General features: G+C 53.7%; 15 protein-coding genes and 2 non-coding genes across 17 annotated transcripts; 6 read left to right on the forward strand and 11 right to left on the reverse strand.

The window, feature by feature from the left end:
• Positions 1–3: 3 nt before the first annotated feature.
• On the reverse strand, positions 4–2,180 carry SAICODRAFT_116579 (putative arginine transporter). Its single transcript, XM_019165343.1, has one exon. It carries the CDS (start codon positions 1,851–1,853, stop codon positions 195–197), a length of 1,659 nt encoding a protein of 552 aa, XP_019024191.1. The 5' UTR covers positions 1,854–2,180; the 3' UTR covers positions 4–194.
• An 88-nt stretch (positions 2,181–2,268) lies between these two features.
• SAICODRAFT_19013 (uncharacterized protein) lies at positions 2,269–3,021 on the reverse strand (the record flags this gene model as incomplete). The annotated part of the gene is made up of 3 exons (XM_019166045.1): positions 2,269–2,499; positions 2,553–2,801; positions 2,854–3,021. 3 exons carry the CDS (start codon positions 3,019–3,021, stop codon positions 2,365–2,367), a joined length of 552 nt encoding a protein of 183 aa, XP_019024192.1. The 3' UTR covers positions 2,269–2,364.
• Positions 3,022–4,249: 1,228 nt separating this feature from the next.
• SAICODRAFT_7242 (alpha/beta-hydrolase) lies at positions 4,250–5,592 on the reverse strand (the record flags this gene model as incomplete). Its single annotated transcript, XM_019170767.1, has 2 exons — positions 4,250–5,397; positions 5,448–5,592. The coding sequence occupies 2 exons, from the start codon at positions 5,590–5,592 to the stop codon at positions 4,250–4,252; spliced, it is 1,293 nt and encodes a 430-aa protein (XP_019024193.1).
• A 213-nt stretch (positions 5,593–5,805) lies between these two features.
• SAICODRAFT_30199 (uncharacterized protein) lies at positions 5,806–6,699 on the reverse strand. Its single transcript, XM_019167617.1, has one exon. The coding sequence runs from the start codon at positions 6,204–6,206 to the stop codon at positions 5,823–5,825; it is 384 nt and encodes a 127-aa protein (XP_019024194.1). The 5' UTR covers positions 6,207–6,699; the 3' UTR covers positions 5,806–5,822.
• Positions 6,700–7,083: 384 nt separating this feature from the next.
• Positions 7,084–7,155, forward strand: SAICODRAFT_t65. Its single transcript has one exon. It is a non-coding gene; the product is annotated as a tRNA-Glu (tRNA).
• Positions 7,156–7,774: 619 nt separating this feature from the next.
• On the forward strand, positions 7,775–9,406 carry SAICODRAFT_50535 (NOL1/NOP2/sun family putative RNA met; the record flags this gene model as incomplete). The annotated part of the gene is made up of 1 exon (XM_019169004.1): positions 7,775–9,406. A coding segment is annotated over one exon (1,632 nt), but the record flags the coding sequence as incomplete, so codon positions are not given.
• Positions 9,407–9,871: 465 nt separating this feature from the next.
• On the forward strand, positions 9,872–10,462 carry SAICODRAFT_38543 (uncharacterized protein; the record flags this gene model as incomplete). Its single annotated transcript, XM_019168594.1, has 1 exon — positions 9,872–10,462. A coding segment is annotated over one exon (591 nt), but the record flags the coding sequence as incomplete, so codon positions are not given.
• Positions 10,463–10,488: 26 nt separating this feature from the next.
• Positions 10,489–11,306, forward strand: SAICODRAFT_30200 (uncharacterized protein). Its single transcript, XM_019167618.1, has one exon. The coding sequence runs from the start codon at positions 10,550–10,552 to the stop codon at positions 11,120–11,122; it is 573 nt and encodes a 190-aa protein (XP_019024197.1). The 5' UTR covers positions 10,489–10,549; the 3' UTR covers positions 11,123–11,306.
• A 31-nt stretch (positions 11,307–11,337) lies between these two features.
• Positions 11,338–12,828, reverse strand: SAICODRAFT_92114 (cytochrome P450; the record flags this gene model as incomplete). The annotated part of the gene is made up of 1 exon (XM_019171788.1): positions 11,338–12,828. Exon 1 carries the CDS (start codon positions 12,814–12,816, stop codon positions 11,338–11,340), a length of 1,479 nt encoding a protein of 492 aa, XP_019024198.1. The 5' UTR covers positions 12,817–12,828.
• Positions 12,829–13,170: 342 nt separating this feature from the next.
• On the reverse strand, positions 13,171–13,638 carry SAICODRAFT_25191 (uncharacterized protein; the record flags this gene model as incomplete). The annotated part of the gene is made up of 1 exon (XM_019166832.1): positions 13,171–13,638. The coding sequence occupies one exon, from the start codon at positions 13,636–13,638 to the stop codon at positions 13,171–13,173; it is 468 nt and encodes a 155-aa protein (XP_019024199.1).
• A 1,358-nt stretch (positions 13,639–14,996) lies between these two features.
• Positions 14,997–16,022, reverse strand: SAICODRAFT_116741 (uncharacterized protein). Its single transcript, XM_019165345.1, has 2 exons — positions 15,770–16,022; positions 14,997–15,710 (listed from the first exon to the last, which is right to left on the reverse strand). The coding sequence occupies exons 1-2, from the start codon at positions 15,956–15,958 to the stop codon at positions 15,114–15,116; spliced, it is 786 nt and encodes a 261-aa protein (XP_019024200.1). The 5' UTR covers positions 15,959–16,022; the 3' UTR covers positions 14,997–15,113.
• Positions 16,023–16,116: 94 nt separating this feature from the next.
• On the reverse strand, positions 16,117–16,188 carry SAICODRAFT_t71. Its single transcript has one exon. It is a non-coding gene; the product is annotated as a tRNA-Glu (tRNA).
• Positions 16,189–16,407: 219 nt separating this feature from the next.
• On the forward strand, positions 16,408–21,378 carry SAICODRAFT_71101 (uncharacterized protein; the record flags this gene model as incomplete). Its single annotated transcript, XM_019170644.1, has 2 exons — positions 16,408–16,474; positions 16,526–21,378. Exons 1-2 carry the CDS (start codon positions 16,456–16,458, stop codon positions 21,376–21,378), a joined length of 4,872 nt encoding a protein of 1,623 aa, XP_019024201.1. The 5' UTR covers positions 16,408–16,455.
• Positions 21,379–21,579: 201 nt separating this feature from the next.
• SAICODRAFT_116664 (uncharacterized protein) lies at positions 21,580–22,305 on the reverse strand. The gene is made up of 2 exons (XM_019165344.1): positions 21,688–22,305; positions 21,580–21,584 (listed from the first exon to the last, which is right to left on the reverse strand). Exon 1 carries the CDS (start codon positions 22,221–22,223, stop codon positions 21,885–21,887), a length of 339 nt encoding a protein of 112 aa, XP_019024202.1. The 5' UTR covers positions 22,224–22,305; the 3' UTR covers positions 21,580–21,584; positions 21,688–21,884.
• A 561-nt stretch (positions 22,306–22,866) lies between these two features.
• SAICODRAFT_7249 (UPF0047 domain-containing protein) lies at positions 22,867–23,372 on the reverse strand (the record flags this gene model as incomplete). The annotated part of the gene is made up of 2 exons (XM_019170773.1): positions 22,867–23,269; positions 23,341–23,372. The coding sequence occupies 2 exons, from the start codon at positions 23,370–23,372 to the stop codon at positions 22,867–22,869; spliced, it is 435 nt and encodes a 144-aa protein (XP_019024203.1).
• Positions 23,373–23,530: 158 nt separating this feature from the next.
• Positions 23,531–24,788, reverse strand: SAICODRAFT_79894 (UFD1-domain-containing protein; the record flags this gene model as incomplete). Its single annotated transcript, XM_019171176.1, has 1 exon — positions 23,531–24,788. The coding sequence occupies one exon, from the start codon at positions 24,786–24,788 to the stop codon at positions 23,643–23,645; it is 1,146 nt and encodes a 381-aa protein (XP_019024204.1). The 3' UTR covers positions 23,531–23,642.
• Positions 24,789–24,909: 121 nt separating this feature from the next.
• On the forward strand, positions 24,910–25,542 carry SAICODRAFT_30202 (UPF0287-domain-containing protein). The gene is made up of 3 exons (XM_019167619.1): positions 24,910–24,963; positions 25,023–25,169; positions 25,285–25,542. Exons 2-3 carry the CDS (start codon positions 25,023–25,025, stop codon positions 25,375–25,377), a joined length of 240 nt encoding a protein of 79 aa, XP_019024205.1. The 5' UTR covers positions 24,910–24,963; the 3' UTR covers positions 25,378–25,542.
• The last annotated feature ends 1,931 nt before the right edge of the window (positions 25,543–27,473 follow it).

A 27,473-nucleotide genomic window follows, 5' to 3' on the forward strand; every position in this document is an offset into this window, starting at 1 on the left:
CCTAACCCTAACCCTAACCCTAACCCTAACCCTAACCCTAACCCTAACCCTAACCCTAACCCTAACCCTAACCCTAACCCTAACCCTAACCCTAACCCTAACCCTAACCCTAACCCTAACCCTAACCCTAACCCTAACCCTAACCCAACCTCGCTCCTCAACCCATCGCGGCAACATACACTCCTGAACAACACTCACAGAACGAACTCCCAGAACTTCCCCCACAAGTTCTTCGGCGCATCATCCACCCAAACATCCTCATCCGCCTCCCTCCTCCCCGAATCCAAATCCATCTCCTCAACCGGCACCAACCACCTCCCCTTCTCCGGCCTCTCATAAATATAGTACCCGATCGTCCACACCACAAAAATGATCAAACAGATATACGCCGTAAAGAACTTGCTCGCATCGAAATCCCAGAACGCACTAAACCCTTGCGTAATCGTGATGAGTACACACCAAAAGAGTCCATAATACGCAAACCACGGTTGCAGCATCGCTTTGAACGGTAAAGACCCTCGCGAGACGCCGCGGTGACGAAGAGCGGCCATGAACCGGATATGCGCCCAATTCACCAATCCCCAACAAATCAACCCAGCCAACGCAGAGATATTGACGAACCAGTTAAACACTGTAATACCATCATTCGACAAATTCAAAAACGCCAACAACCCGATCGAAGCAGTCGCCATGACAGCGACGTAGGGGACACCCCTCGAATCCGTCCTTCCGAGGATCTTGGGTGCGAAACCGACGTTGGCGAGGGCGAGGAGGGTACGCGACCCGGCATACACGTTCGAGTTACCGGCGGAGATAACGGTCATAAGAATAACCGCATTGATAATATCCGGCAAAGCCTTAATCCCCGCCCTCTGAATCGCAATCACGAACGGCGAAGCAGAAGCATCCGACGCACCCGTTCCCAATCGAGGATCATTCGACGGAACCAACAACCCAATAAAAAACACCGTACCAACGTAAAACAGCAAGATCCGCCAAAACACCTTACGGATGGCTTTGGGTACGTTTTTCCTCGGGTTCGCGGTCTCGCCGGCCGTGACGCCGACCAACTCGGTTCCCTGGAAAGAGAAAATGGCTTGGATGAGCGTGACCCAGAATCCCAAGAACTTGCCCACATCGTGACTCTCGACGAGGTAATTGTTGAACGGTCCCGGATTCCGCCAGTACCTGAACCCAACGGCACCATCGTCCCCTCCTCCGCAATCGAGGATGAGTCCGAGGATGAGGAACCCAACAACCGTAACGACCTTAACCGACGCAACCCAAAACTCAATCTCCCCGTACCACTCGACACCGAGAAAGTTAGCCCCCGTCAACACAACCCAAAACACCCCAATCCAGATGCCCACATTCAAATTCGTCCAATACTGAATAACCAACCCACACGCCGTCAACTCCGCCGCAAACGTAATCGCCCAATTAATCCAATACAGCCACCCCATCGAGAATCCAAACGCGGGACTAATGAACCGCGTCGCGTACGATGTGAACGCACCCGACACGGGGATGTACGTCGCCATCTCACCGAGGGATTGCATAACGGAGTACACGACCGTTCCGATAAAGATATACGCAATCAACGCTCCCACGGGACCAGCATTCACGATTGCGGTTCCGATACCGATGAAGAGACCCGTACCAATCGTCCCACCAATCGCGATCATCTGTAAATGACGAGCCTTGAGACGACGCTGAACACCCTCCGACGTCTTCTTCCCGCGATTCAACACCTTAAGACCTTCGGGATCATAAGAACTCGTAAGCGACGGATCCGTCTCTCGCTGCTCCAAGGCGATACTTGCATTGACCTTTGCGTTTTCTGCGCTGGCCATCTCGGTTGATCTTTCCGACCAGCTGTCAAGGAATAAGGTTCTTCCGACAGAGCGGCGGAAAGGCGACGAGATGAGGTGAGATGAAGCGAGTAAGGTGTTTCTTCTGCGGAGGAACGCGATGTGCACGTGCAGGAGAAAAGCAGAGGAGATGGTTGGCCGGATAAGGAGCACAAACTATTCTACTTTGGGTAATTTTCGAAGATTTTGGCGAGGGATGCGAGATGCTGCGAGATGAACAATGTGAACGGCGCTAAACCGGGATGGACGTGGTTCGTCGACGACCAGCGTTTGAAGCGCGTCCCACGGTAACCGAGTGCAACGGTGGAGTAAAAGGAAAAAAAAAAATCCATTCAGTCCAAATCGTACACAAAGATACTCTACTCGTACATCCCAAGTCACACTTCCAAAGAGCAGCCAAGAGAGAGAAGCAAGAAACCAAAAGCCCGAGATCCAGCCTGTGCAAACGAAATCTCACACCCAAGCCTCCAGACCTCCACTCAAGACCACACGCTCACCAGCCGCCAACGGAACCGGAGTTGGAGTTGCTCTGCCCAGCATAGTTGTCGGAGCCAATGTTGTTAGCTTGGTTTACCTGGCCAATACACTGCTGGAGCTGCTTGTCGAATTTTCCGCCGACTTGGGCGCACTATCACTCGATGATTAGTCTCTTTTCAACCAATCTTCTAGAAAGACACTTACGATCTGGGCAACGGTAGCAGTGTTGGGGGCAACAACAATCGCAACCGTTCCAGGTGTCGGCTTGGGCGCCTTCTTAGGGGGCGGACCTCCAGCCTCAGCATCGGCCTCAGCCTCGGCCTCGCGGCGGACATTGCCAGAGTTGTCGTTGTACTGGTATCCACCATTGTTGTTACCGATGTTGTTGGCCTGGTTCTGTTGGATGACACACTGCTGAAGCTGCTTGTTGTATTTTCCGCCGAATTGAGTACACTGTGATCGCAAATCGTCAGCCTTAGTCTTGCGGGGGGGGGGGGGGTCTCACGATGTTGACCGCAGTGGCGATGTTGGGAGCGACAACGATGGAGATGGGTCCGCCCACCTGGGTGTTGGGCTTGGGCGGGGCTTTATCGTGGCCGGCCTCGGGAACGGGGCTGGCGGAGACCAGGGAAAGGCCGGCGATGAGTGCGGTGGCGATGGCGGTGATCTGCATTGTGGATTGATTGGTTGGTTTGGTTGGCTGTTGTTGTTGTTGTTGGTCTGAGAGGATGGTGAGAAGGATTTGGGGGGACCAGACGGGGGTTTTTATAGACTTTCTGTCTGGGCGGTGAGGGTACGGGTACACCTCGAAATGTAGTCAGCTGGACTGGACTTGTCTACTTTCGATTACCTCCGCTACTGTAGCTCGACCAAGACGGGAACGGGAAGTCGAGCGGCACGGTACACAGCTGCTGACGGACGGGCAGGGACTTGGTGGTTAGGAGCACAAGACGGTCATGGGAACGAACGAGAGACAATCCTTAAAGATCTCAGCCGAGCACAAACAATATCATGGCGAGGCCTGATGTACAACCGAGCCTCGGTAATCGTCATTTTACTTCCCTTTACCGAGACCACAAGAAGTCATGCCATGCCATCTTAACCACCCCGGAACCCGCCCGTCACACTGAAGGCAATGGTCGAGGCGAGCGTACCCAACATCAAAACACTGTATAACAGTTCGCTGACGTAATTACTGGAGAATCTGACACAGACGAGCGTAAAGCTTAAGGCTGGCCCGCGCGGGATAGCGGCAACGAGCATACAGATGCTCATCTCGTCCCGCTCAAGCTTAAACCATGGCACACGAAGATTAAGGTGGGTCCTTACTCAAGCTTTGCTTAAAATTTCATCGGACAGAGTCAGCGTAGCTATCATATCAGGAAGGAGTTCAAGGATTGATGGGAGAACGCAAGCTGAAAGAGAATATGCGGTTAGGGGTGTTCATACTGTACTGCTTGCACGGCCAGAACGACAGTACGTAGCTGCGCCTCACCAACCCTTAAATAACGGGATACTGACGTCTTCCCGTCTTCCCGTCTTCACATCTTCATACACAACTGCAAAAGCTTGGTGTTTTACGCCCTGATACATCCCGCAGTTAACAGTGCGCAGGACCCCATGTCGTTAAGGGCTAAGTGAGCTTCGGCCCGAGGCTTGCAAAAGCTTGGTGTTCGAGATGGTCCGTGATGAAACGCGGTTAACTGGGATGCCCTCGAGACGAGCCGTGAGGAGGTTGAGGTCTCGCCTGCGCGCGGGAACGTGCATATATGGGCTAGGCCGACGACACCCTTAAAGTTTGTGCTATGCATACGCTGCGTTGAGACAAATAGTAAGAGTGATGTCATTTGCCAGAGGAGAATGGTATACAAAAAAGATGATCTTGTCTGCCTGCACCACGTTCACAACGTTCTACGCCCATTCACACCCTCGCTCCCCTCCTCCTCCTTCCCCATAACCCCCCTCACCCACCCCACAATCCTCTCCGTCCCATAAACCCTCTCCCTCTCCCCACCTCCTAAATAAAACAACGCCATTGGCCACGCATGCACCATCCCCTCCTCCACATCCAGTTCCACCACACACTTCCCCCCGCCTTCGGATTCCGGTTGGGTATCGGCGGCAAAGAGGAAGCGTTTGTACATCCCTTCTACATCCGCACGGAAGATCTCGCCTGAGCCGATCATCATGAGGAGACCGTAGACGGGCAGGGCTTGGGAGAGCCATTGTTGTGAATCACAGGCGATTGGATTGAGGTATGGATCCGTGAGCGCCTCGTCATGTTTCTGTCCCTCGTTTTCCGGACCCGTATACTCCCTCGCATACGTATCCAATGTCCCAGGGTCGAGGTAATCCGTCCCATCGTTCGTATGCATCGTAACACTCTCACCCTTCATATTCAACCACGGACTCATCATCACCGCCACACCAGGCTTCTCCAACTCCCCCATCCCAATCGTCGAGTCAGGTCTCGAGATATGAAGTAATAACCCCGTTATCAACAACCCGCCCGCCGAATCGCCCATCAACACAATCCGCTCAGCAGGAACACTGAGGGTTTGAGTAAGATACGTATATGCCCTCACGACCTCCTGCAACTGCGTCGGATACCTCCCATCCGGAACAAGGGTGTAGTCAACCGCCAGGACCGCCGGATTCGCGAATCCCTGCTCCTCGAACACCTCCCTCATATTCGCCAGAAACTCCAGATAAAACGCCGCGGAGCCCATTACCAGCCCACCACCATGTAGATACATCACCACACATTCTGACTCACTGAGACCAGCGTTCGATGAGCGATCGCGTACCCACCAGCCTTGGATACCTGAGTCTTCGGCGCGGCGGACCCAGCGATTAAAGTCGAAGCGGCGTTTCATGAATGGCACTGATTGAGAGGTGGAGAAGAATATCCGACCAACAGATACGGGGGCGTACGCGAATAAGAACCCAACGACCTTCAGCGCGGCGTCTTGCGCGACATGCGTACGTCGCGAGTATGGCGTAGAGGAGATCAGTCGAGAGGCGATGAGTCGAATGGGAAGGACGAGGACTGTAGACGCCCGTTAGCAATTTTACACTACCTCAAAACCCCGTCCACACCTAGATAGGCAATCAACCCCAGGCCCAGGAGAATTAGTTCGTAGATCGGCCGGAGGACGAGGAGTCGAGGGACCATCGTCCCCATGAAGAAGAGGACATCCGTAAATCCGATTGGCTTCAGCTTCCAGTCGCCTTTAGATGGCATGTTGATTGCGTTGGAGACTAATCCAGAAGGTGTTCAGTCCATTTTATGGGAGGATCGTGTTTGGAGGTCGTGTTCGGGGAGTTGCGCGTCCCGATGACCCCGAGATCTTCGACGTCAGCTGGCAGCTTCGTGAGGAGACGCAAATTCACAGAGTAAAGAAATTGGTATGTTGGCCATATTCTTACGATTCATAACTAACGCGAGGAGCTTAAGGAGAACGACCAGCGTGCTCAACAAATCACACACTGCCCGTCCACCCCTGCCGGCCCACGGTTCATCCCCCCTCCTCCACCTCCAACAAACCGCACATTCTTCAACGCAGTCCAGAACAGCTCTTCCCTCGTCGGGGATGTAACTGATCTCTTCCTCTGCCGTCTCGCGCTGACTATCTCACGCCTGTCCATGGTCGCTGCAACGTATGCTAACCCCGTTGGCTTCTCCTCCACCTTCTTCTCGTCGATCCAGTTCTCCGGCCCTTCCGCGTCGTTGGAGGAATTGGATGCAGTTCCGAGGTAGTTTGGTGGTGTTACCTCGTCTGTATAGTTGGGCGGAGGAGTATGCGACAAACTCGTCAGCGAAGCCAATGCCTCATCAAGACTCCTCTCCACATCCATCTCCTCTTCATCCTCCGTCTCCGGCTCTTCCTTCTCAAACTCGGTCTCTTCGATGTACCTCAACGACTGTCCAGATGGGTCGAGGCGTACTCAGCCCTCGAGAAGCCTCTGTAGACGGAAGGTGATTCTAGACAGACTGTGGGGCGGGAGTACACAGAGGAAGCGGTCGTCACAGCAGTCATAGCAGAGAATCTCGATCCGGGAAAGTCAGATGCGGTCGGCGTAGGTTCATCTGGGAATAACGACCATGCTGGGGAGGAGACATCCACAGTGGAGACTGAGAAGCGGGAGATTTCAGACATGTTGCTGGTCTTGGGTAACGTATGCAAGAATGGACTGAAGCAACAACGACCCTCAAAGGCCTTACTTATACCCACCCATAAGCCCAATCTCCGACCTCATTGTCAGTCCCACCTCATCCACTGTTTGATTTGTCGGTGACACCACTCCGGGGTTGTTTGGAGCTTGGTGGCAGCATCCACGTACGAGAATTGCCTCTTTGGGATGGTAATGGTGTTTCAGGTTCCCAAGGTGCGGGTATCCTGCAAAGTCAGATTTGAGTTTGCTTGAAATTCTGGGAAGGTTTGTTCTACACGAAGGTTCTTGGTGTAAAGGGGCTCGAAACCGTTACGAGTTCGCAATCCTCACCGGGGGCGCGGGGAGTTCGGAGCATCCAGTCAAACGAGTAATGTCGAAGAAGACATTTCCGACCAGTCCTGGCGTATGGTTGCGACGGTTCTTTGCCCCTGACATCCTCACGTCTTGGAAACTCTCACGTCTTTTTCCTCTTGAGAGGCTGCTGGGTTTAGAAAGACTTCTGTCGTTCGACTCACGGTTCATGTTCATAAGGGCTTAACGGGCACTCCTGCCATGCAAATCCGTTATGGTCTAGGGGCTAGGATACTTCGCTCTCACCGAAGAGGCCGGGGTTCGATTCCCCGTAACGGAACGTCCTTTTGGCTTTTTTTTAATGTCCCGGAATCTCTGTTTGTCCTGACTGAAGTGACATGCCTGTAGCCTTTATCTATCGTACCTTTCAGTCCAAACGGACACCCGTCAGTCATCAACATATGTCAATTCATCGATGCCCTCCTCCCCAGCTTATCCTTATCCCCTCCTGCCGCGCCACACCGCGCCCACCAAAAATTCGAAAGTCACCCACCACACCAAAAATAACCTCGAACTCCTCGACTCTCCCTTTCTATATTCCAATGGGCAGAAGACAGAGAAATAAGCAAGGTGACCCCGCTGCGTTCGGTGACGGATCGAAGAAGAAGGCTGGTGCTGGTGGGAAGCCGGCACCCGCGAGGAGTGTTGGCGGAGAGAAGGTCGGAGCTGGAGCGAAGAGGAAGAGGAATGCCGAGGAGGAACTCCCGAAGGCGGCGAAGAAGGCTGCACCCGCGAAGGCTCCGGTCAAGACTGCCTTGAAGAAGAAAGCCCCAGCTCCCGCTCCGGAGAGTGAGGACGACGACGACGAGTTCGAGGGATTGGAGGATTCCGAGGTTGAGGCCGGGGCCGACGACGGTGTTCAGAACATGGATGACTGGGAAGACGTCGACTCCGCTGGCGAGGATGTGGGTAAAGCCAAGGCGTCATTGTTCGATAACTCCGACGAGGGCTCCGGTATGGACGAAGACGAATTCGACGAAGACGAGATGATGGCCTCTGACGACGACGAGGATGCTTTCGACTCAGAGATGGAGGACGATGATTCTCAGGGCGGCGGTGCGATGTTTTCCGATGACGAGGGCGATCTCGAACAATTGCGCTTGGCCAACTTGGAAGCAATGTCAGCTCGTTTGGATGCGAAAGCAGCGAAGGAGAAAGAGGATGCTGAAGCGGAACTTCTACAAACCAACATCGTCCCACCTCGTCCCGAAGGCATTCTCCCGACCGAAGAAGAGCTCACTCCCGATCTCGCAATCATCCAAACCCGAATCCGCGAAATCGCCCGCGTCCTCAACGACTTCAAATCACTCGGCGAAGAAGGCCGGTCGAGGTCAGAATACACCGAACAAATCATCCAGGATATCGCGACGTATTATGGCTACAACACCTACCTCGCCGAAAAACTTTTCAACATCTTCTCCATCAACGAAGCCATCGAATTCTTCGAGGCGAATGAAGTTCCCCGGCCCGTGACGATCCGTACAAACACCCTGAAAACCCGAAGACGTGACCTCGCGCAGGCCCTTCTGAACAGGGGTGTCAATTTGGAGCCGATCGGGAAATGGACTAAAGTCGGACTCCAGATTTTCGAGAGTCCGGTCCCGATCGGGGCTACGCCTGAATATTTGGCTGGACACTATATGTTGCAGGCGGCTTCGTCGTTCCTCCCTGTCATGGCACTTGCGCCGCAGGAGCACGAACGCGTTCTCGACATGTCCGCTGCTCCGGGTGGAAAGACCACGTATATCGCCGCACTCCAGAAAAATACTGGATGTGTGTTTGCGAATGACTCAAACAAAGACCGCGCGAAGAGTTTGGTGGCGAATATTCATCGGTTGGGTGTTAGGAATGCGGTTGTGTGTAGTTATGATGGAAGGGAGTTTCCGAAGGTTATTGGCGGGTTTGATAGGGTGTTGTTGGATGCGCCGTGTTCTGGGACTGGTGTCATCTCCAAAGACGCCTCCGTCAAAACCAACAAATCGGAGCGGGATTTCATGTTGTTGAGTCATCTCCAAAAACAACTGGTATTGGCCGCGATCGACTCGGTGGACCCACATTCGAAGACGGGTGGGTATGTTGTTTATTCCACCTGTTCGGTTACGGTGGAGGAGAATGAGGCGGTTGTGGATTATGCGTTGAGGAAGAGGCCGAACGTCAAACTCGTCCCCACCGGTCTGGATTTTGGTCGGGAGGGGTTCACCAAATTCCGTGGAAAGTCGTTTAACCCGAAGGTTGTTCACACGAGACGGTACTACCCTCACGTTCACAACATGGACGGATTCTACGTCGCCAAGTTCAAGATTATGGGGCCGTATAAGGCCCCTGCGAAGGATGAGGGAGGTGATGAGGAAGATGATGTACCTATGGCGTTTGGTGCGGATGGGGAGGAGGCCGATGAGGCCGTGAAGAGGGATGATGGGTACAAGTTTGATGAGGAGGAGGATCGCGCGTTGATTGAGGAGAGTAGGAAGAAGTTGTTGAAGAAGAAGGGGGTGAATGTGAGGGCTGGGGGAGCGAAGAAGGGAAAGGGACCGAAGGAGAAGGTTGAGGCATAAGACTTGTTCGAGTAGCATTTAACATAAAATACCATTTACATTAAGCATTAATTCGATGCCGGTTAACTATGCATGCCCGTGCATGACCCGGACGAACATTTTCATCATCGTTACAAAACACCAAATTCAAAAGGACTTGGCGAAAATACCAACGGACAGAGAATGGCACAACCACCAATCGACCCAGCCTTCACAACAACAGACAATCTGGGATTGGTACTATCACCACGCTCACGACAAGCAATGGCAGCAATTCCATCCGATGCGTTCGGGACGCCGAGTCCGGGGTTGATGGATATCGGTGTGTACGCTATACCTGGCACCACGACGTCGACGACCACCGATTCAGCAGCGACGACACCGCAACCTCTAGGGAGTGCAACCTCAACTCCCGCTCCCACTACGACCCCAGCGGCGACGGTCGTCCCACCAAGCAAAGCCGTCCCCCAATTCCTCAACAAACTGTACAACATGGTCTCCGACCCCTCCACCTCCTCCCTCATAAAATGGTCACCCACCGGCCTCTCCTTTCTCGTCACCCGCCAAGAAGACTTCGCCCGCGACGTATTACCACGCTTCTTCAAACACAATAATTTCTCAAGTTTCGTGCGACAGTTGAATATGTATGGCTTTCATAAGGTTCCGCATTTGACTCAGGGGGTGTTGGCGGGGTCGGGGAGTGGGGGTGAGGTTTTCGAGTTTTCGAATCAGAACTTCCAACGGGGTCGTCCAGACCTCCTGGCGCTCGTTACTCGCAAAAAGGGAAACCCAGCAACAACCGCTGCCCAAGCCGGTACCCTCACAGCCCCCACCTCCACCTCAAACACCGACACCAACAACCTCGACCTCACCCTCCTCCTCGACGAACTCCGCACAATCAAACAAACCCAATCCCAAATCACGTCCGATCTCTCACGCCTCCAGACTGATTCTGCGCTCTTGTGGTCGGAACAGATGGCGTCCAGGGCACGGCATGAGCGGCATCAGGAGACGATCGACAAGATCCTTAGATTTCTGGCGAGTGTTTACGGGGGGGATGAGGCGCGGTTGGGCGGTGGGGGTGGGGCTGCGTTGGGGTTGGGCGCTGTTGGGGGGGGATTGGGGGGTGTACAGACTGGAATGGAACTCGGGAAGGGACACGTGGGGACGGTAGCAGGCAAGAAACGCCGCCTCATGATCGAAGACTCGAATCCCAACATCGAAGAACTCCTCGACGCAAGACCCGCACTATCAAACGTGTCAACACCCCTCACCCCCGCTCCCAACCCGCTCGATATCCCCATTTTCGACACCACGTCCACGGGGGCTGCGGGGTTCGATGGTACGAGTGCGTTGGTCCCCGCCACGACTTCGAGTAATGGTTTGAATGATGCGGCACTCCAAGCTCATGTCATTAATACGGATCATTTGGCGTCGACCATCGCTGCACAAAATGCGAATATTGCCGATCTTGCGCTGTTGCTGGGTCTTACTCCGAGTCCGCCGACGAGTACAGGGGGTGAGGATGCCGGTGTTGACGAGTTTTTGGCTGGGTTGGATGGAGTGGGGGGGAATATTGGAGGGATGGAGGAGGTAGTGGAGATGCCGGTTGTCGGGAAGAGGAAGAGGGAGGTTACGGTGCCCGAGGAGGAGGGGGTGGGGGAAGGGAGTAATGGGGATGGGGAGTTGGAGAGGTTTGTGGAGTTTGATTAACGTTCTCCGGGTGAGAGCGAGGATGGAGGAGGAGGAGGTTCACCACTCTTCGGGTTTTACTATTATGGGTTCTATCTGGGTAATACGGGTTTATTGGCGTTTGATTAGGGATCTTAGTGCTTGTGCTGCTTGTATCTTTCTGGGAGGCCGAGCTAGATTAGCTATTTGTTTTCTTTTGCAGGGTATGTGATATCAATAATACTCTGATGGCTAGCCTACTGTGTCCTCTCCTTGAATTTGACCCAGAGCCCGTGGCGGATGGGAAGCGTGATGGAGACTTCATACCGAACCTCCTCCTCGCGTTGGATTTCACTGGCACGAGAAATTTCAAAATGTTGCAACAACGGTACCAATACCATAACAGCCTCCTGCTCTGCAAACCCTTTCCCCAAACACGTCCTCGGGCCCGCATTGAAAACTGGAAACTTGAACGGTGACACGTGGATGAGTTTTCCGTTTGGGTCGATGAAGCGGGAGGGGTTGAAGGTGAGGGAGTCTGGGCCCCAGAGTTCGGGACGGCGATTCATGACGTATGTACTCCATTGCACGATCGTACCGGGTTCGACGAGGATTGATTGGCCTTCGCAGGGGATGTGGTCTCGTTTTAGGGTACAGCGGATGTTCGTGGGAACGGAGGGGTAGAGCCGAAGTGTCTCATACAACACTGCGTGAGCGTACGTGTGGAGGTGTAATGTGTCCTCAGATATGGGTGGCAGCGAAACGGTTTCAGAGCGGAGTTGGCTGAGTGCGGAGGGGTTCGCGAGGAGGTTGTGCGTGGTCCAGGAGAGGAGTTGGGCGGTTGTGTCGCGGCCTGCGAAGATGAAGTTGAGGATGATGTCGCGGAGATATTTATCACTCAATTCTTTCTCATCTTCGTCCCGGTAGTCCATAAATAATGACAAAAGGTCTGGACGGATGGGTGTTGGGCATGTGGAGGAGCGACGGGAGCGGATGATGGAATAGGCGTAATCGTTCATGATGCGGAGGTCGCGGCAGAAACGCCAGTAGGAGGGTTTGAGCCATTCGTGGAGCCAGAAAAGGGGGGTGTTAAAACGGAGAACGGAGTATTGCTGTACGAAGGATAAGGCATCTGCGAAGGGGACGGAGGAGGAGATGCTGTCCAAGCAGCCGAAGCTCGAGGTGAAAGCGACTTGTCCGAAGTTCTCGAGGGTAAAGCGGTAGAAGAGGTCTTGGACGTCGAGGGCTTTGTCTTGATTCATCTGAATGAGATGGATGAACTTCTGGGTTTGCCACGCAAAGGTATTTGCTGTGATCATCTTGAACCTCTTATCCATAAACACTTGCGCCGCAACCTTCCTCTGCCACCTCCACTGCTCCCCATCCGAATTGAAAATCCCCTCCCCTAGAATCTCATTCATCATCCTTTTAAACAAGCTCCCTCGAACATAATTCCCGATGTTCGTCTTCACCAAATGCTCCACACTATCCGGGGCGACGAACGTGATGATCCGTCCGATGAACGGTAACGTGCCAGACCAGACAGGGCCATATTCACGGCACCCTTCGAGTTCGCTTTCGTGGGGTTTGTGGGCGTAGGAAAAGGCATAAGGGAGGTGTCCGATGAGTGGGAAACCGCGGCGACCGGGGAGGTCGGGGCGGGCTTTGGTGAAGATTGCGCGGTTTGGGTAGAGGTAAACCAGGAGGAGGAGGGTGAAGAGGATCCAGATGATCATTGTGATGGTAGGCAAGGCGGCGAGAGGACCTTCGGGCGTGGTCTTTCTATGTAGTTGTGTGTGCGGTGAGCGCCGGTACGGACTTGCGATGTAACGTGCAATGTTTCGGAGGTCACACGCTCGGGAGGAAGCCAGAGAAGGCCAGGGTCGAGCAATTCCAAGTTTGCCTGACTAGAACAGAAGCTCTGAACGAATGTGTGTAAAAATACTTCCAATTGTAATGACTATCGACTTTTAGATATACGTTCCAGGCGATACGATTTTTCCCTCTGATCATGTCCTCCGACTCCGAATATCAATACTCAGCGTCCTGCACAATCGTTCGATACCCCAATCTTCCCGAGATCTATCCATCTACGACAATCCAATGCTGTAGGCTCCACAGCCACTCCCTGCGTGCGTCTGCGTATCATCAGGGTTGTAGTACGCAACATCACAGTTCGTCGAGCTCGCGCAGTCCAAGTTGGTACCAGTGCTTCCCGAGCTAGAGCAAGTGATGGATCCGCCATCGAAACCGCCATTTCCGTCGATGTAGGAGATGTCGTAGTAGTCGGCACCGGCATAGCCTCCGAGACTGAACTCGAACTGTACGGGTCCGGAAGAGGAATCACTGGCGACAGCCTTGAAGTTCAAGCCTTGAGTCGAGGCATCAACGTCGGTGGTGTGAGATGATCCCGGGGCAAGGTTGAAAGAGGGGTATGATCCACCGGAGTAGAGAACGGTGACGGAAGCGGTCTTGGACGATCCGTTGGACATGGTGATGGGGATCGTAGCGCGCTTTTGGAGGGGAGCGGCGGTGACAAGGGCGAGACCAGCTGCCATGGTGAAGAAGGTAAGAGAGAGTTGCATAGCGATTTTTGTTGTGATGTGATGTGATGTGATGCGTTGTGTCGTGTTGCGGGGTATCAGATATCGTTGGCTTGCTCGGAGAAGGAGCTGTGGGTTGATGGTGACTCGAGGAGGTGTCGACTCGGACTCTTTATACCCCTTCCTCGAGTGTTCCATTCCATCGCGTGCGAGGAGCGCAAAGTCCAATCCCTACGTTCTGCCGTACTCCCTCTCTCCGACGAGAGTGGTGGAGATTGGATCCAGAGCATCCCTGCCGTTCAATCGCCGTGAACCATAGCGAACGGAAGTCTTCGTAATCTCAACAACCTCTCGCCTCCTCGCCTGCACCTGCATAAGAGATTGCGACCTATAGAGTCAGCTTTGGTGCCGTTCATAGTCGCCTTTCAACCTTTATTGCTCTTAAAGGTGTACGAGTGTCCACGGCGTATAGTTCCCCACTCCGCCAAGGTTAGGCTTTGATAGAGATTTTTCAGTGGAGATGAGAGGAGTCGACATCTGTAGGTCTGAGCGTTAATCTCCGAACTCCTCACGCAGATTTCGTCTCGGTCGTACGTGGTGATTATGTAAGACCGCGAGTTATCCGGGTACGAGCTTCACTGACATCCTGACGGGAAGAGCTCAAGGTCGGTTGAAAGGCGTACGGCTTCGTTAAAGAAGCGGAGATTCTGACTTTGGATATGAAATTCGACAATTTCTTCGGAGATTGCAGTCTTGGGGGTTCTAAAATATCCTTCATCAAATAAGGTTTCGTGGCTGCTGCATGTCAAATTGCGATAGAGAAGATCTCGTCGAGGAGGCGCCGGTTTCACGGGCAGAAACATTTGGTCGAACACCGTCTTCAGACACCTTTTAGGACCCCTCATTCTTCTTGAGTTTCATCATGATCAGCTACGGTCAACATAGAACAAACTCTTGTCACATCCGGTCCGGGCCGGCCGGGCAAGGATCAAAAGGAATGCACGGGTGTGGCACGTTCCCCGGAGCGGCTCGCAACTGCCGGCCGAATGAGCCAAGACAAAGAAGTGGAAGAAGAGATTTCGAGAGTTTATTGAGGTAACATGATAGCTTTCGGGTGGAAGGTTAGGGTAGGTATAGGACCTTTGTCTATGTTTTGACGTCTGAATAGAGTTGCGCAAGACTGCATTGGCGCTGGGAGCTCGTTCTGCAGCTGGCGTTGTATAGCGATGTACACAAGAAGAGCCAGAAATTCGCATCACCGTTCAGGACCTCACAAGCTATGCAAATACCATGGACGACTTCCGGTCACCACTGGGTACGCCGGCGAACTGGCCAGCTGTCATGGTTACAAATGGACAAAGGACCGGCACCGACGCAATTTACTCTTCGTATCAATCGAGCGAGGTTCTTCCAGGCGGTCTGACTAACCAGTGGGTCAACGCTAATACCAAGGGTTTGTGGGGTTCCGGACTCTTCGATTGTACAATGAGTCATGAGGTTGCAGGGATGAAGTCATTCAGCTTCCAGCGAGTACGCATGTCCTCCATCTCCTCAAGGAAGGCTCGCCATTTATCAATCCCCCAAATCCTTGTAGGACCTAGGCGGAAGTTACCTCTGACAACTCTGTAGGCAAATTCGAGGGTGTAGTCGTCTTCACGGACCTCAGTGCTGAAGGTCTGATCATGATTGAGACGCATTCGGACCTTATCCTTGATATGCAGGCCCGCTACATTCCAATCCCATTGCAGTTTCATTTCCGTGAGGAGTTCCGGATAAGCACTTTGGCCTGGGCGTGAAACAACCAGCCTGACCTTGAAGGCACGGCTCAGCAAGGGTAAAGCCGCAGTTTCAATCATCTCCGTAGTTGCATCATCAGGTAGGTCTGTCAGATCAGTCACGGCTATGTCTGGTTCAAGCTCTGCATCCTGTGGCTGAGCCGGGGTTTTACGGGCACGGCCTGGACGCTTGGCATTGCCCAAAGTTATTGCTGAAGTCCGTTTATCAATATCTGGTCTGTAGCTTGAGATACAAGGTTTTTTATGTTTCAGTGAATGTCGAGTTGGTGGAGTCGACCTGGCGCGCCCTGCCTTGAGAAAACCCGCGTTAGACTAAACTTTTGAAAAGCGCTGTAGCAACATGGGAATACCCCAAGACCATTTGCAACGCTCCCGACGTTACTGGGCACGCTGAAAGCTGCCGAGGGCGAAGTCTGTGCAGTAAACGAACGTGGGAACTTCCGTCTCGTGACCCAAAAGGGTGATTCCCTTGTTGGACTATGTTGAGTGATCTCATGGTGTGTTGCGTATGTCCCGAGGCATCCGGGGCTCGAATTCATTCGACGTCACACCGCGCCGTAACGAAGCTGTAACAACGATGCACCCACCGTATGCGTGCGAATCAGCCAAATACGCTGTCGCCGGTATTGAAACTCATCGAGATTTAACATTAACCGAACGAAAGTCCTGAACACAAGGGTGGGGAGCAAAAAGGATGTTCCGTTACGGGGAATCGAACCCCGGCCTCTTCGGTGAGAGCGAAGTATCCTAGCCCCTAGACCATAACGGATTGCATGTAAGCCGGAATCAATTGTCGGTCTCATTCCACATACTACGCAGTGGTCAGAGTTCAATTTGGAAGGTAGCTATCGTCGTTGGCCATTTCACTCGTTGACCACTTGAATTGCAATTAAGTTTGGTTTCCATTTATGCTGGTCTTATTTAACCCTTTAAGCGCAAGGCGGCCCTTTCGTCATGAGCGCACCCGGCCGGCACAGCGAAGCCCGAGCAAACACAACACCAAAAGGTTAACCAACCAACCAACAATCCTGGAGCAATGTCTACAGCAGACAAAAGTACGTCTCAGCTCCTTCTCATTCTTCCGCTTAAGAGCTAATCATTTTCAGCTCCACCAATTACCCTAACATCCGACGAACGCCGTCTATACGGTACCCTCTTCAAAGCCGCCGACAAAGAATCCCTAGGCGTCGTCACCGGTGAAGTCTGCGTCCCATTCTTTGAGAAATCAGGTCTCCCTCAAGTCACCCTCGGTGAAATCTGGGGAATCGCAGATGCCGAGAACAATGGGTTCTTAAACCACCAAGCGTTCAGCGTCGCCCTACGATTGATCGGTCATTGTCAGGCTGGTGCGCGTCCATCGCCGGGATTGGCTGGACAACCTGGACCTTTGCCGCAGTTAGAAGGGTTCCCTACTGTTCCGACGACTACCATGCCACCTCCACCTGCTCCACGAGCTGGACGGCCTACGATCCCACCCCTCACACCCCAAGACCGCACCAAGTACCTAAACATGTTCGCACAAGCAGCAGCTGGGAAGGAAGTGCTCGATGGTGATTCAGCCCGCAACCTCTTCCAGCGCGCACGTCTTCCCGTGCCCACCCTCGCTCAAATCTGGACAATCTCCGATCGATCTGGCCGTGGAGCCCTCGATGCTACAGAGTTCGTCGTCGCAATGCACCTGATCTCGAAATCCATGTCAGGTGAGATCAAGGAAGGCGGACTTCCACCTGTCGGCCCACCGGGTCTTTTCGACGCAGCTGCTGGGCGACCCGTTGGCGCTGGAAGGAGCACGAGTGAGAGAAGACAGGGAAGTGTTACGAGACAAGGTACCGGCCAAACACCCATCCCTCGTCAAATGACCGGTCAACAACAACCTCTCCGACCCCAAGGGACAGGTCAATCCCAAGCATCCCAACCACCTACACAAATCACACCCCAGCTGACCGGTCAACCCTTTCCTCCGCCCCTTGCTCCCCAGCAAACAGGCACCTCGGGCGCCCCATGGCTCATCCCACCCCCCCTCCAATCCGAATACCGCATCTACTTCACCTCCCTCACCGACTCTTCCACCCAAACCCACATCTCCGGCCCCTCCGCCGTCCAGTTCTTCCTGAAATCACAACTCCCCGAAGAGACCCTGGCCAAAGTCTGGGATCTGGCGGATATCGACCAAAGTGGCGTTTTGAGTTTCGAGGAGTTTTGTGTTGCGATGTGGTTGATTCGGGAGGCTGTTGCGGGGCGTGCGGTGCCGGATGCGTTGCCGGCGGAGTTGGTGCCGCCGAGTATGAGAGCCGAACAACCTCCGGCACCAGCTCAGCTTGTTGCGCCGGCGCAGGGTGAGGAGAAGAAACCGGAGGTTAGCTCGACTGCGCAGGATTTGTTTGGACTGAACGACGCTTTTTCACCGCCTGCGTCGAGGATCAGTTCGCCGCCGCCTCCAGCTGCGCCGTTCCTCGAGCACCAAACTACTGGATCCGCCGCCACTTCGCCCGTGGTGCCTCAGGCAACTGGTATGCGCGGTGCATTCGTGCCAACTAGTTCTTTCGGACAGTCGCTCAGCGGCGCGGGTCCGAATGGAGGTGCAGTGCAGAGGACGATGAGTCCGCCTGCTGCGCCGGGGGTCATGGCTGTACCGCCTATTGGTAGTTCGGCTCCTACTGCGGTCCCGGTATCCCTTTCTGCATTCGGTGGACCCAGTCCAGTTTCGCAGTCGCCTGCTCCGTCTGGGCCCTTCGCCTCGGGTGTCGCGCCGCAGCTTACGGGTGGTGCTGGAACTGCATTCGGCGGTGCTCCGGGTGCGTTCCCCGTTACGCCAGGCCCCGGTCCTTTTGGTGCCATGTCTGCTCCTACTACGGCCTTTGATTCTCAGGATCTTCTTGGTGACAATGATCCCGAGGAGAGCAAAAACCTTACCGCCGATACAACGGAAATTGCGAACCTCTCCAACCAGATCAGCCAAATGAGCGCCAACACCGCCACTCTGTCCGACAAGCGGTCAACCGCCGAACGTGACCTCACTCAAGTCCAAGCCCAGAAGAAGGAGATCGAGGCCAAGTTGGCGGATATCAGACAGTTGTACGATGCGGAGGTCAAGAATGTTCACACTGTCGAGGCACAGCTGAACCAGAGCCGGACGGAGACGCAGAAGCTGAGGCAGGAGTTCTTTGTGATTGAGGCGAGTTACCATGCGTTGCAGCAGCAGCATCGTGAGGGCTCTGAGGCTTTGGCTCGGGATCAAGCAGAGAACAATGAGCTCAAGACGAAGATGGCGCAGATTGGAACCGAGATGACACGTCTCAACGAGGAACTCGAGAAAGTCAAGAAGAACGCTCGTCAGCAGAAGGGCTTGGTCGCGATCAACCGCAAGCAACTCGCTACCGCTGAGCAGGAGCGTGAGAGGATCTTGAAGGAGATCGAGGAGGAGAACCGGGCTGCGGCTGAGGCGGAGAGGGAGGCGAGAGAGGTTGAGGAGCAGAGGAGGACACTCGAGGCAGAGGCGGAGGAGGCAAGAGTTAAGCAGGTTCAGGTTCAGGCCCAGCGTGCTCAGCAGCAACAGCAACTGGAACAGCAACAGCATGCCGTCCAGCAGTCCCGTGAGGTGGTGCACAGTGATGGACAGGTCGTCAGTCCGGCGTTGAGTGTTGCTAGCGCGAGTACGAACCCCTTCCATCGCGGTATGAGCCCGACTGGTGAGACGTTCCCTATCGTAACGAGCCCCTTTGACCGTAGATTTGTTGCTAGCGGGTTGCCCGCCATCACCTCTCCTTTCGGTCAAGATACACAGCGACCTAGGGCTAACTTCGACGATGTCTTCGGACAGGGAGGTCAGGCGGAGAGTTTCGAGAATGCGTTTTCGTCTGATTTCGGAGCCAGTCCGTTTGCGGGTCAGCAGCAGATTCCTGAGCAGGTTGAGGTTCAGCATGTTGAGGAGCCCGTTGTCCAGGAGAACGAGATTCACGCGCCCGTTGCTGTGCATGCGGCGACGCCGGAGCCTGTCGTCATCACGGAAAACGCGACCAGGCCGCCCAGTTACCGTCAGTCCCCTGGACCGGAGGAAAGTGAGGTTGCCCTCCCACCCGCTGTTCATCCTTCTGTGGCGGAGTTGAGGCCGCCCGTCACGGCTGGTCCGGGTAGTGTTACCTCCTCCAGGGCTGTCGAGTATGCTGCTTCTGAACAGGAGAGCTTGTCAAGGATTACGTCCCCTCTCGCTGGTAGCGTCGAGGACTTAACCGAGAACGATTCTCCCCAGCCGCGTGAGCGTAGTTTCAGCTTCTCGGACGAGCACCCTGAACCACCATCTGCTGAGCACGGTGCCAAGATCGCTAGCCCGCCCATGGATGCCAGGACTGTTCAGGAGACTCTGACGAACCCTCCTAACGAGGAGGCATTGCAGATCACCCCGGCTTACATCGAGGAGCAGACACGCATGTCTGTTGAGGACGTCCGTCACTCTTTGGAGGAGACTTCCTCAGAAGAGCCTACCGGTACTGCTACGCCTTCTTCCGAGGAGCCTGCGCAGCAGCATGTTGCGGAGATCAAGGAAGAGGAGACGGCGCTCGGAGCTCAGCCTGCCAGTGATGAGACTTTCGCTACCGCAAAGGAGGAGCACGAGGATCATGAGAAGTCGTTCCTCGAGAGGGCTGCTGAGGCTGCTTCAGGTGTTGTGCACAACGTCGCTCAAGCTGTTGGCTTGGAGTCTGACGAGCCCAAATTTGATACCGAGGAGGCTAAGGATGATAAGGAGGTTAAGGAGCCCGAGAAGGCTGAGGAGCCTAAGGCGGAGGAGCCTAGTGATCCTTTCTCTCTTCGGTCAGAGCAACCCGCGAAGGCAGCTACGAAGGAGGACTTGGACTCTGCTTTCGCTGGATTCGGAAACGCGAAGCCTCAGGATCCCGTTCGTTCCTTCAGCCCCCAGCACTTCGACAGTGAGTTCCCTCCCATCATGGAGCACGAAGTCGTAGACGAGTCATCTGGTGACGACGAGGAGCCCCAGAAGTTCGACGATGACTTCAGTGTACCGGCTGGTTCTTCCGCCACGCAGTTTACAGAGCAGCCTCCTGTTAACGAGGTCGCTGATGTTCCTTCCACGGCAACTGCTCAGCCTCCTTCAGACGAATCTGCTCCGGTCCACCCTCCTCCTGCTATCGAGCAGCCGGCTTCTTCGGACTATGCTGGTTTGCTTCCTGTTCGCGGTGATCCGACTGCACCCAACGAGCAGCGTGTTAACCTCGAGAACCCCGGTGTCGCAGCTGCTCCTCCTGCCGAGGCCGCCCCTGCTCCTTTTGACGACTTCGAGAGTGCGTTCGCTGACATGTCTGTGAGTGGCGCAAAGCCTGCCAATGTGGACTTTGATGACGCATACGATGTCGGTACCGGGTCCGGCTTCGACGACACGGAGTTCAACCCCACCTTCGACAACAGCTTCGATCAAAGTCATTCTAACCAGCCTTCCTGGGCTGCAGGCGATGATTTCTTTGGCAGCGCTGCTGCTAGTGCGAACAAGCCTGCTACGGCGAACGACTTCGATGCTGTCTTTGCAGACTTTGACAAGCCTGGTGCTGTCGCTCCCCCGCTGCCCGACTTTGGCACTGGGTTCGGTGCAGCCCCGGCGGCTGCTGTGCAAGCACCACCAGTTGTACCTGCTGCTGTCACTATTCCCGGGACCCGCTCCGTCTTGGCGCCTTCCCAATCACCAGCACCAGTCCAGCAAGCTCCTGGCGCACCCTCCCTTCCTCCTCGTCTTCCCCTCACCACCATCGCCGAACGCTCTCAGCCCCCTGCTCCCCCACCTTCCCGTCCTCGCGTCCAGACACAACCTTCAATTGACGACGATCCTGCTTTGAAGGAGCTGTTGAACATGGGGTTCAGTCGTGAGCAGAGTGTCGGTGCGTTGGAGAAGTTCAACTATCACCTGGGTGATGCTACGAATTATTTGTTGGATCAGGCTGCAGGGCCATGAGTTCGTTTTTGTTGTGGACAGCACAGTGGTTGTATGATGAATGTTTCAGTGATGAAGAGTTATGATCAGATGTCTTGATAGTTAAGAATTAGGTAAATGGAATATGTCTGGTCCTTCGTAATATCATCCTACCGTGCTGCAGCTGGAGGAAGCATGTACAAGCTACAATCGATGAAGAAAAGCGTATAGCGAATCGGTCATTCCAGCTGTGCAGTGTCAGCAAGGCTGATCAACGTGAACTGGACCAATTGCCTGGCACTATGTTAGTCGCCTAGAAGCGTGGGCAACTAGCGGGGACCTCACAATGACCTAGGAGTTATCCTGTTACTCGCTCTCTTGGAATCTGTGCACACATCCTCGTCATCAAGGTATGCTTTATGGTTTACTGCGCTGCAGCGCACAACACGTTATTCTTTATACCATCAGGTGTAGGTCTCGGCGTCGTAGAATGACCTGTGGCAACGAGGGGGGTACTTCCGAGGGTCGGAGATCCCACATCCGCAAATTCATCCATCAATGGCGATGCTTAATCTATCTTTTGCACCGTACATCATCCACCGCGGACAGAAACAGGCACAAAGACCCTCCCATGAAGGACTCTGTAAGAGCAGCGGGACACAACATACACACACAAACACGAAGCCAGGACCCTCCCATAGAGCATATGGATTAGAAGACACGCTAACTTTTACGTCTGCCGCCGTAGCGGACATGCTAGGGTAGGTTAACAGGCTTCTCTGATCAACACACTCACATACACAAACACACGAATTTAAAATGACCCTTCCATTAAGACACAGGTAGAGCAGCCCAACATATCCTTTTGGGAGTTTGATTGCCAGCATCCCGCTGGGTCGAAACTCGGATATCGTCGTGCCTCTTTTCGAAATAGCTAGGGTAATAAGTCTTTGGGTCCTTGTGTGGGTGTATCGGTGTATGGAGGGGGGTGGTAGGTGTGGTTGGTGGTTGGTTTGAGGGAAGTTTGACAGTAGGAGAGAGATGAGGGTATAGAATTTCTTCTCGTCGAATTAGGGTTGGTCTGGTTTTCTGCAGCAGGTCAATCTCCATTGGCTGGCTCGAGAAGTTGGTGTCGTGCGAGGGAGCCAGGTCCGGTGCTGGGGAGGCCAGAGGAGGGTATTGTGCAGTAAAAGCGCAAATAGAGCCCCGTAGGGTATTCAGAACAACTCAAGAACCGGGCTGACAACGGCTTATCTTCATCTTGGTTTCCGCGGACACGTATCGATTGAGATTTGCGCATCTACGTCGTACATCCCGTTCCGGAGGTGAGGAGTCAAGAGAGGGCTTCTAATGAGATGCGAGGGCTGGAAACGCAAGGATGTGTTCACATAGTTTCTTCAAATGTATTAGATTCAAGTCGTGCTCTTCTGCTAGGGCATCCGTCTATTCATTGCAACTTGATCATACTCGCCTTGATCCCACGCTCATCGTATCCACCCCACCTCCTCACACGCCTCATTGTAGGACAACCTACATCGTCTCCCCCTGAATCGTCGCAACGACCTTCCTCGTATGCCTCGCAGCCCTAAACTCACACAAATAAACCCCCTGCCAAGTCCCCGTCAATAACTTTCCCCCGCCAATCGGAACACTAACACTAGGTCCCACCAACACACTCTTCACATGAGCCGGCATATCATCCAACCCCTCTGCTGAATGATCATAGAGTTCTCCCTTTCTGTCTTCGGGCGCGAGACGGTCGAGAGCGCGGGTCATGTCGGAGCGCACGTCGGAGTCCCAGTTTTCGTTTAGGGTTAGGGCGGCAGAGGTGTGTTGGATGAAGAGGTGGAGGAGGCCGGTTTTGATGGTCTTGAGCTCTGGTAGATCGGAGAGGATCTCATCTTGGATTAGGTAGCAGCCTTTTGAGCGGGGACTGTGTAGCTGTGAGTTTTCCGTTCGCAGTGACAAACCCGGCAGCAAGCTATGGCGACGAATGGGACTTACGAGAGCTTGATTGTCTTTTGAATCCAGACCATTTTGTTCAATTGATCTCTGTCGTTTCGTCTGAGTTTACTTTTTTCCGTCAGATCAGAATCCCGAGTTTTCGGCAATGACGTCGGGCGATCGAACGCAGGGCGCGCAGCAACCAACACACCCGCCAAATACCTGATACACGATTCGTCGTTCAAATAAAGGTGAAGGGTATCATCTCATTCAATAGCAATCAAAAACGCCAATAATATGCAAAGTCATCATCTCTTCTCCCTCCATCCCTTAAGCTTCCTTCCTCCAGCTTCACGTTCGGCTCAATCAATCTCAGTAACCTCCTTCCCACCAAGCGTACGCCCCACAACCCTCGGTTTCGCCTTCTCCTCCTCCTTCTCCTTCTTCACAGCCGTGTCTGCACCCTTTTTCTTTCCACGAAGTGACTGTCCCTCCCCCCAAAACTTGACCTCGACCTCCCCCTCCGCTTCACCAGACTTTTTAACAGGCACGACTTCGTACCCAAAGAACAGCTGACCAAACGGTAACCGCAACGGTGCCGGCGCACCACGGTCCTCAGGTTTTCCCGCCTGAGCTTTGATAGCCGCATCATGCACCTTATGCCCCTCCTGCACCGCTTTCCCACTCAACTTTTGACCTGTACCAGCAAAGGGTGATGCTCGACCCGAGTTCGTGGCAGCGAGACGTGCGAAATCGAGACGAGCGTGCATACTCCCCTGCCCACTCGTACTCGCCGGCGTCGACGTCCCACTCGCGCCATTCGACCCTCTGCTTTGGGGCGTGGGCTCGACATACCCAATCGGAGGGGCGAAATCGACGCTCAGGTCTGTTTCGACGACGGAGATGCCGGGGGGTGGATCCAGTTCTTCGATATCTGAGTCTTCGTCATCGTCGGTTTCTGGTTCGGATGGTCCAGGTTTGACGGAGAGTACGGCGATGTGGTATTCATGCTCGTTGTATTCGATACTAAAAACATCACCTTTCGTCAAACACGAAAAATTCCTCAACGCACTCTCGAGAACGGCTTTCGGGTCCGAGATGTCCAGGAAATCAACGCTCTGGGGTTGGAGCTTCACGAAGGTGCCGAGCATGAGCGTCGTACTCCTCAAATTGACCAAATCCCCCTGATCGAGTCCTAACCTCACCATGATCCACCAAGGCATATACACCCTTCCTTCCTCCGCGATGAACTCCAACACGCCCGCATGAGTCTTCAATCCCGTACTCGCATTCTCCAACTCGAATAACATCGGGTACGAGATATTGAGACGGGTGAGTTTATCGAGTGCAGTCGAGGGAAGGATCAATTTCCCACCGTGGTTGAGAGAGGGGCGAGGAGGGCCGGGAAGCATGGAGATAGAGTAGCAGCGGAAGTATTCATTGAAGCGGCGGTTTGAGGGGCGCGGAGCTGTTGCGTAGGGGTCTGCGAAGCCGAAGCTGGAGAACATCTTGCTGGATAAATGCTGGCTGATCTGGGAGGGGGTTTGGTGGTGAGGTGTTACGACAGCACGTCATCTATATACACCAGCCACCCCCAGCCACTTTTACCCGTGTGTCTACGTTACATATCCCCATCCGTACTCCCCCAATCTCCCCTCGCACTGCTCCACCCCCCCCTCAACGGTACCTCCACTCCTCCCTTACGTGTGGTTATATGCTACAAGAGCTAATCATTATGGAAGATGCACCCGCCGCTCACCATCCACCGCCACCCAGGCTGCGAAGAAATCATTCACAAGTTGGAAGCTTGTCATAAAGACTGGGTCAAGAAGTTCTCGGGGGGGTGTAATGATTACAAGCAGGAGTTGACGTTGTGCTTGAGGGCTGAGGTCTGTAACCAGGTCGCCCTACCTCTGATCTTGCCAGCTGCCGTGTGCGGCGCGCGACTGGGTGGGAGAGGCAGTAGTGTGGGATAGAAAGTATGCTGACAGGGTCTTTGTACAGCGTCTCCAAAACCAGAAGGCGAACCAAGCACAAGTCGCTGACAAGAAACGGAGAGTGAAGGAGAAGTGGGCGGAGATCGAGGAGAACTCGTGAAATTGCACCCCACGCGCTACTAAAAGAGAAACGAACGGATGGAGAAGGGTGTTTAGCATAGAGTTTGGAGTTATAGACGACGAGGCGTTGGAAATACTATTGTGGAGGAAGCCTGGATGTATGACAACGACCACGTATGTGAGGGGGGTTGCGGGACGAATTTTCGACGAAGCACGGCATGTCGAGGAAGGTGTTAATGTACGATACCAAATTGAACGATAAATCTCTACTCTTTATGACAAGGTTCCTGGACAAAGAAACTCCAATCATGAGCATCGATCACCGGAGCACGATACCATGAACGGTCTATTGGGCTGCGATCCGAGGAGCACGGAGGAGCTTGGAGCGGGGTGCACGTAACAGGTGGGATTCAACCTCAGCGTGGGCGTGGGTGTTGTACGAAACGAATCCAATGACGAGGAGAATAACTGTTCGAAATACCTGAAGTAATCGTGTTCATTACCCGTTCTTATTCATCGTGTAAATCGATCGTGCCCGGCCCTCACCGAGTCGATGCGTTTACCCTACTCCTATCCAATTATATTAGTAGAGATGTGCATAGCATTGTCTCCTCGCAGCTGCAGTCAATCGGATCACCGGAGACATACATATATACCAACGTGATCCCATAAACTGGAGTGAATACAGTGCTCTGCCCAAAAGAACGGGACCAGACCCATGACCGAAAGCTCGTCGGGCACACGAAGCTACTCAGGCATGCTCGCCCAGGAATTCAGAATGGAATTCAGATGCGAAAATACAAGCACATAACCCGTGCAAACATGACCCTGGTGGGTCCGGGTTAGCTTGTAACATATTCACGATCGCAACTCCTCCCAGCTCCTCTCGAACTCCACCATCCCAGGGGCCATGAACGCACGCGGCACTGTCGGAAACGCCTCCAGACTCCATTAAACTCGGGTAAATTGTGTGTCGAATTCTCTCTGAGGTGATCACCAACAAAGGGTACTCGGTTCAAAGCCCTCGTTATGCCTACAAAGCCCTCGTTATGCCATTGCACCACACAGTCGTTCAACAAGACCCCAACGCATCTCCTCAAAACTCCTCTAGGAACAACATACCTGCGCGCTTGATAGCTCAAGCTCCTCCTGCCCTCCCCGACATGCACTACACATGTCAAGAACAGCAGCAGGAGAATGATCCGTAATCACTCTCCCTCCTCATTCAATCCGAGAACCGGATCACCACAGCTCCAGACTACTCCCCAGACATCGAGTACCGCGATTTGAAACACGCAGTACAAAAGACAGAATCATCGCCGCGCACAACCCAACTGAGACAAACCAGTTCAGACTCAGGATATCAGATGCCATGGGGCCACCAAGTGCTTCATGGTGTTCCCGGGTACGGTTACAAACTCCTATCCAAAGAGAAGAGCACCGCAATCCACCGAGCATATCATGTATGCTCACATCTGGCCTTCCCATACTATATGACTTAGCAAGGGATGGTCAGGCATCTCATCGTACAATACTTTCTTCGAGCCAGCATGGTAAGCATGGCCTTAGCTCTGGATCTCCAGACAAAAGTATCGCACTTTGCTTCCTTCATGTGAACCAGTTGTAAAAAGTTAGTCGTCGCAACAACGTCTCTGCCTCTTTCCTCTCCTCGCGTTCATGTCAGTCATTTGTCAAAAGCAAAGGGGTTGTGAATCTGGAGACGACCTCCGGTACAGAAACCGTGCAAGGTCGACGCGAACTGTCACAGTACAAAACCGTAATGTCACGTGCAATCCCGGGCGCCCAAACCAGCGTTCAAAGAGGTCATCAGCTTGACAAACAAAGCATGTACCAACAATGAAGCAACGAGCTTAGCATTCCCAGGGAAGTTATCCGCGTCTATCGACTACGAAACCCTTCCCACAGACCCTTAACAATCAGACGAGTCTGATCGAAAGAGCCACCTTCATGACCAATCCAACACGGGCCTCATGGGAGGTTACCCCTGTCCGCTATGCTCCAAGAAACGACTGCTAATCCCCGAGGAAGGACGATGCAGGGTTTCATGTGAAACTGCCAACAAAGTCGATTTCCCTATAAAGCATGTTAGCAATTAAAACCACACATAAGTAACTC

This window comes from Saitoella complicata (genome assembly GCF_001661265.1).
Source record: "Saitoella complicata NRRL Y-17804 unplaced genomic scaffold SAICOscaffold_11, whole genome shotgun sequence".
Lineage (NCBI taxonomy): Eukaryota > Fungi > Ascomycota > Saitoellomycetes > Saitoellales > Saitoellaceae > Saitoella > Saitoella complicata.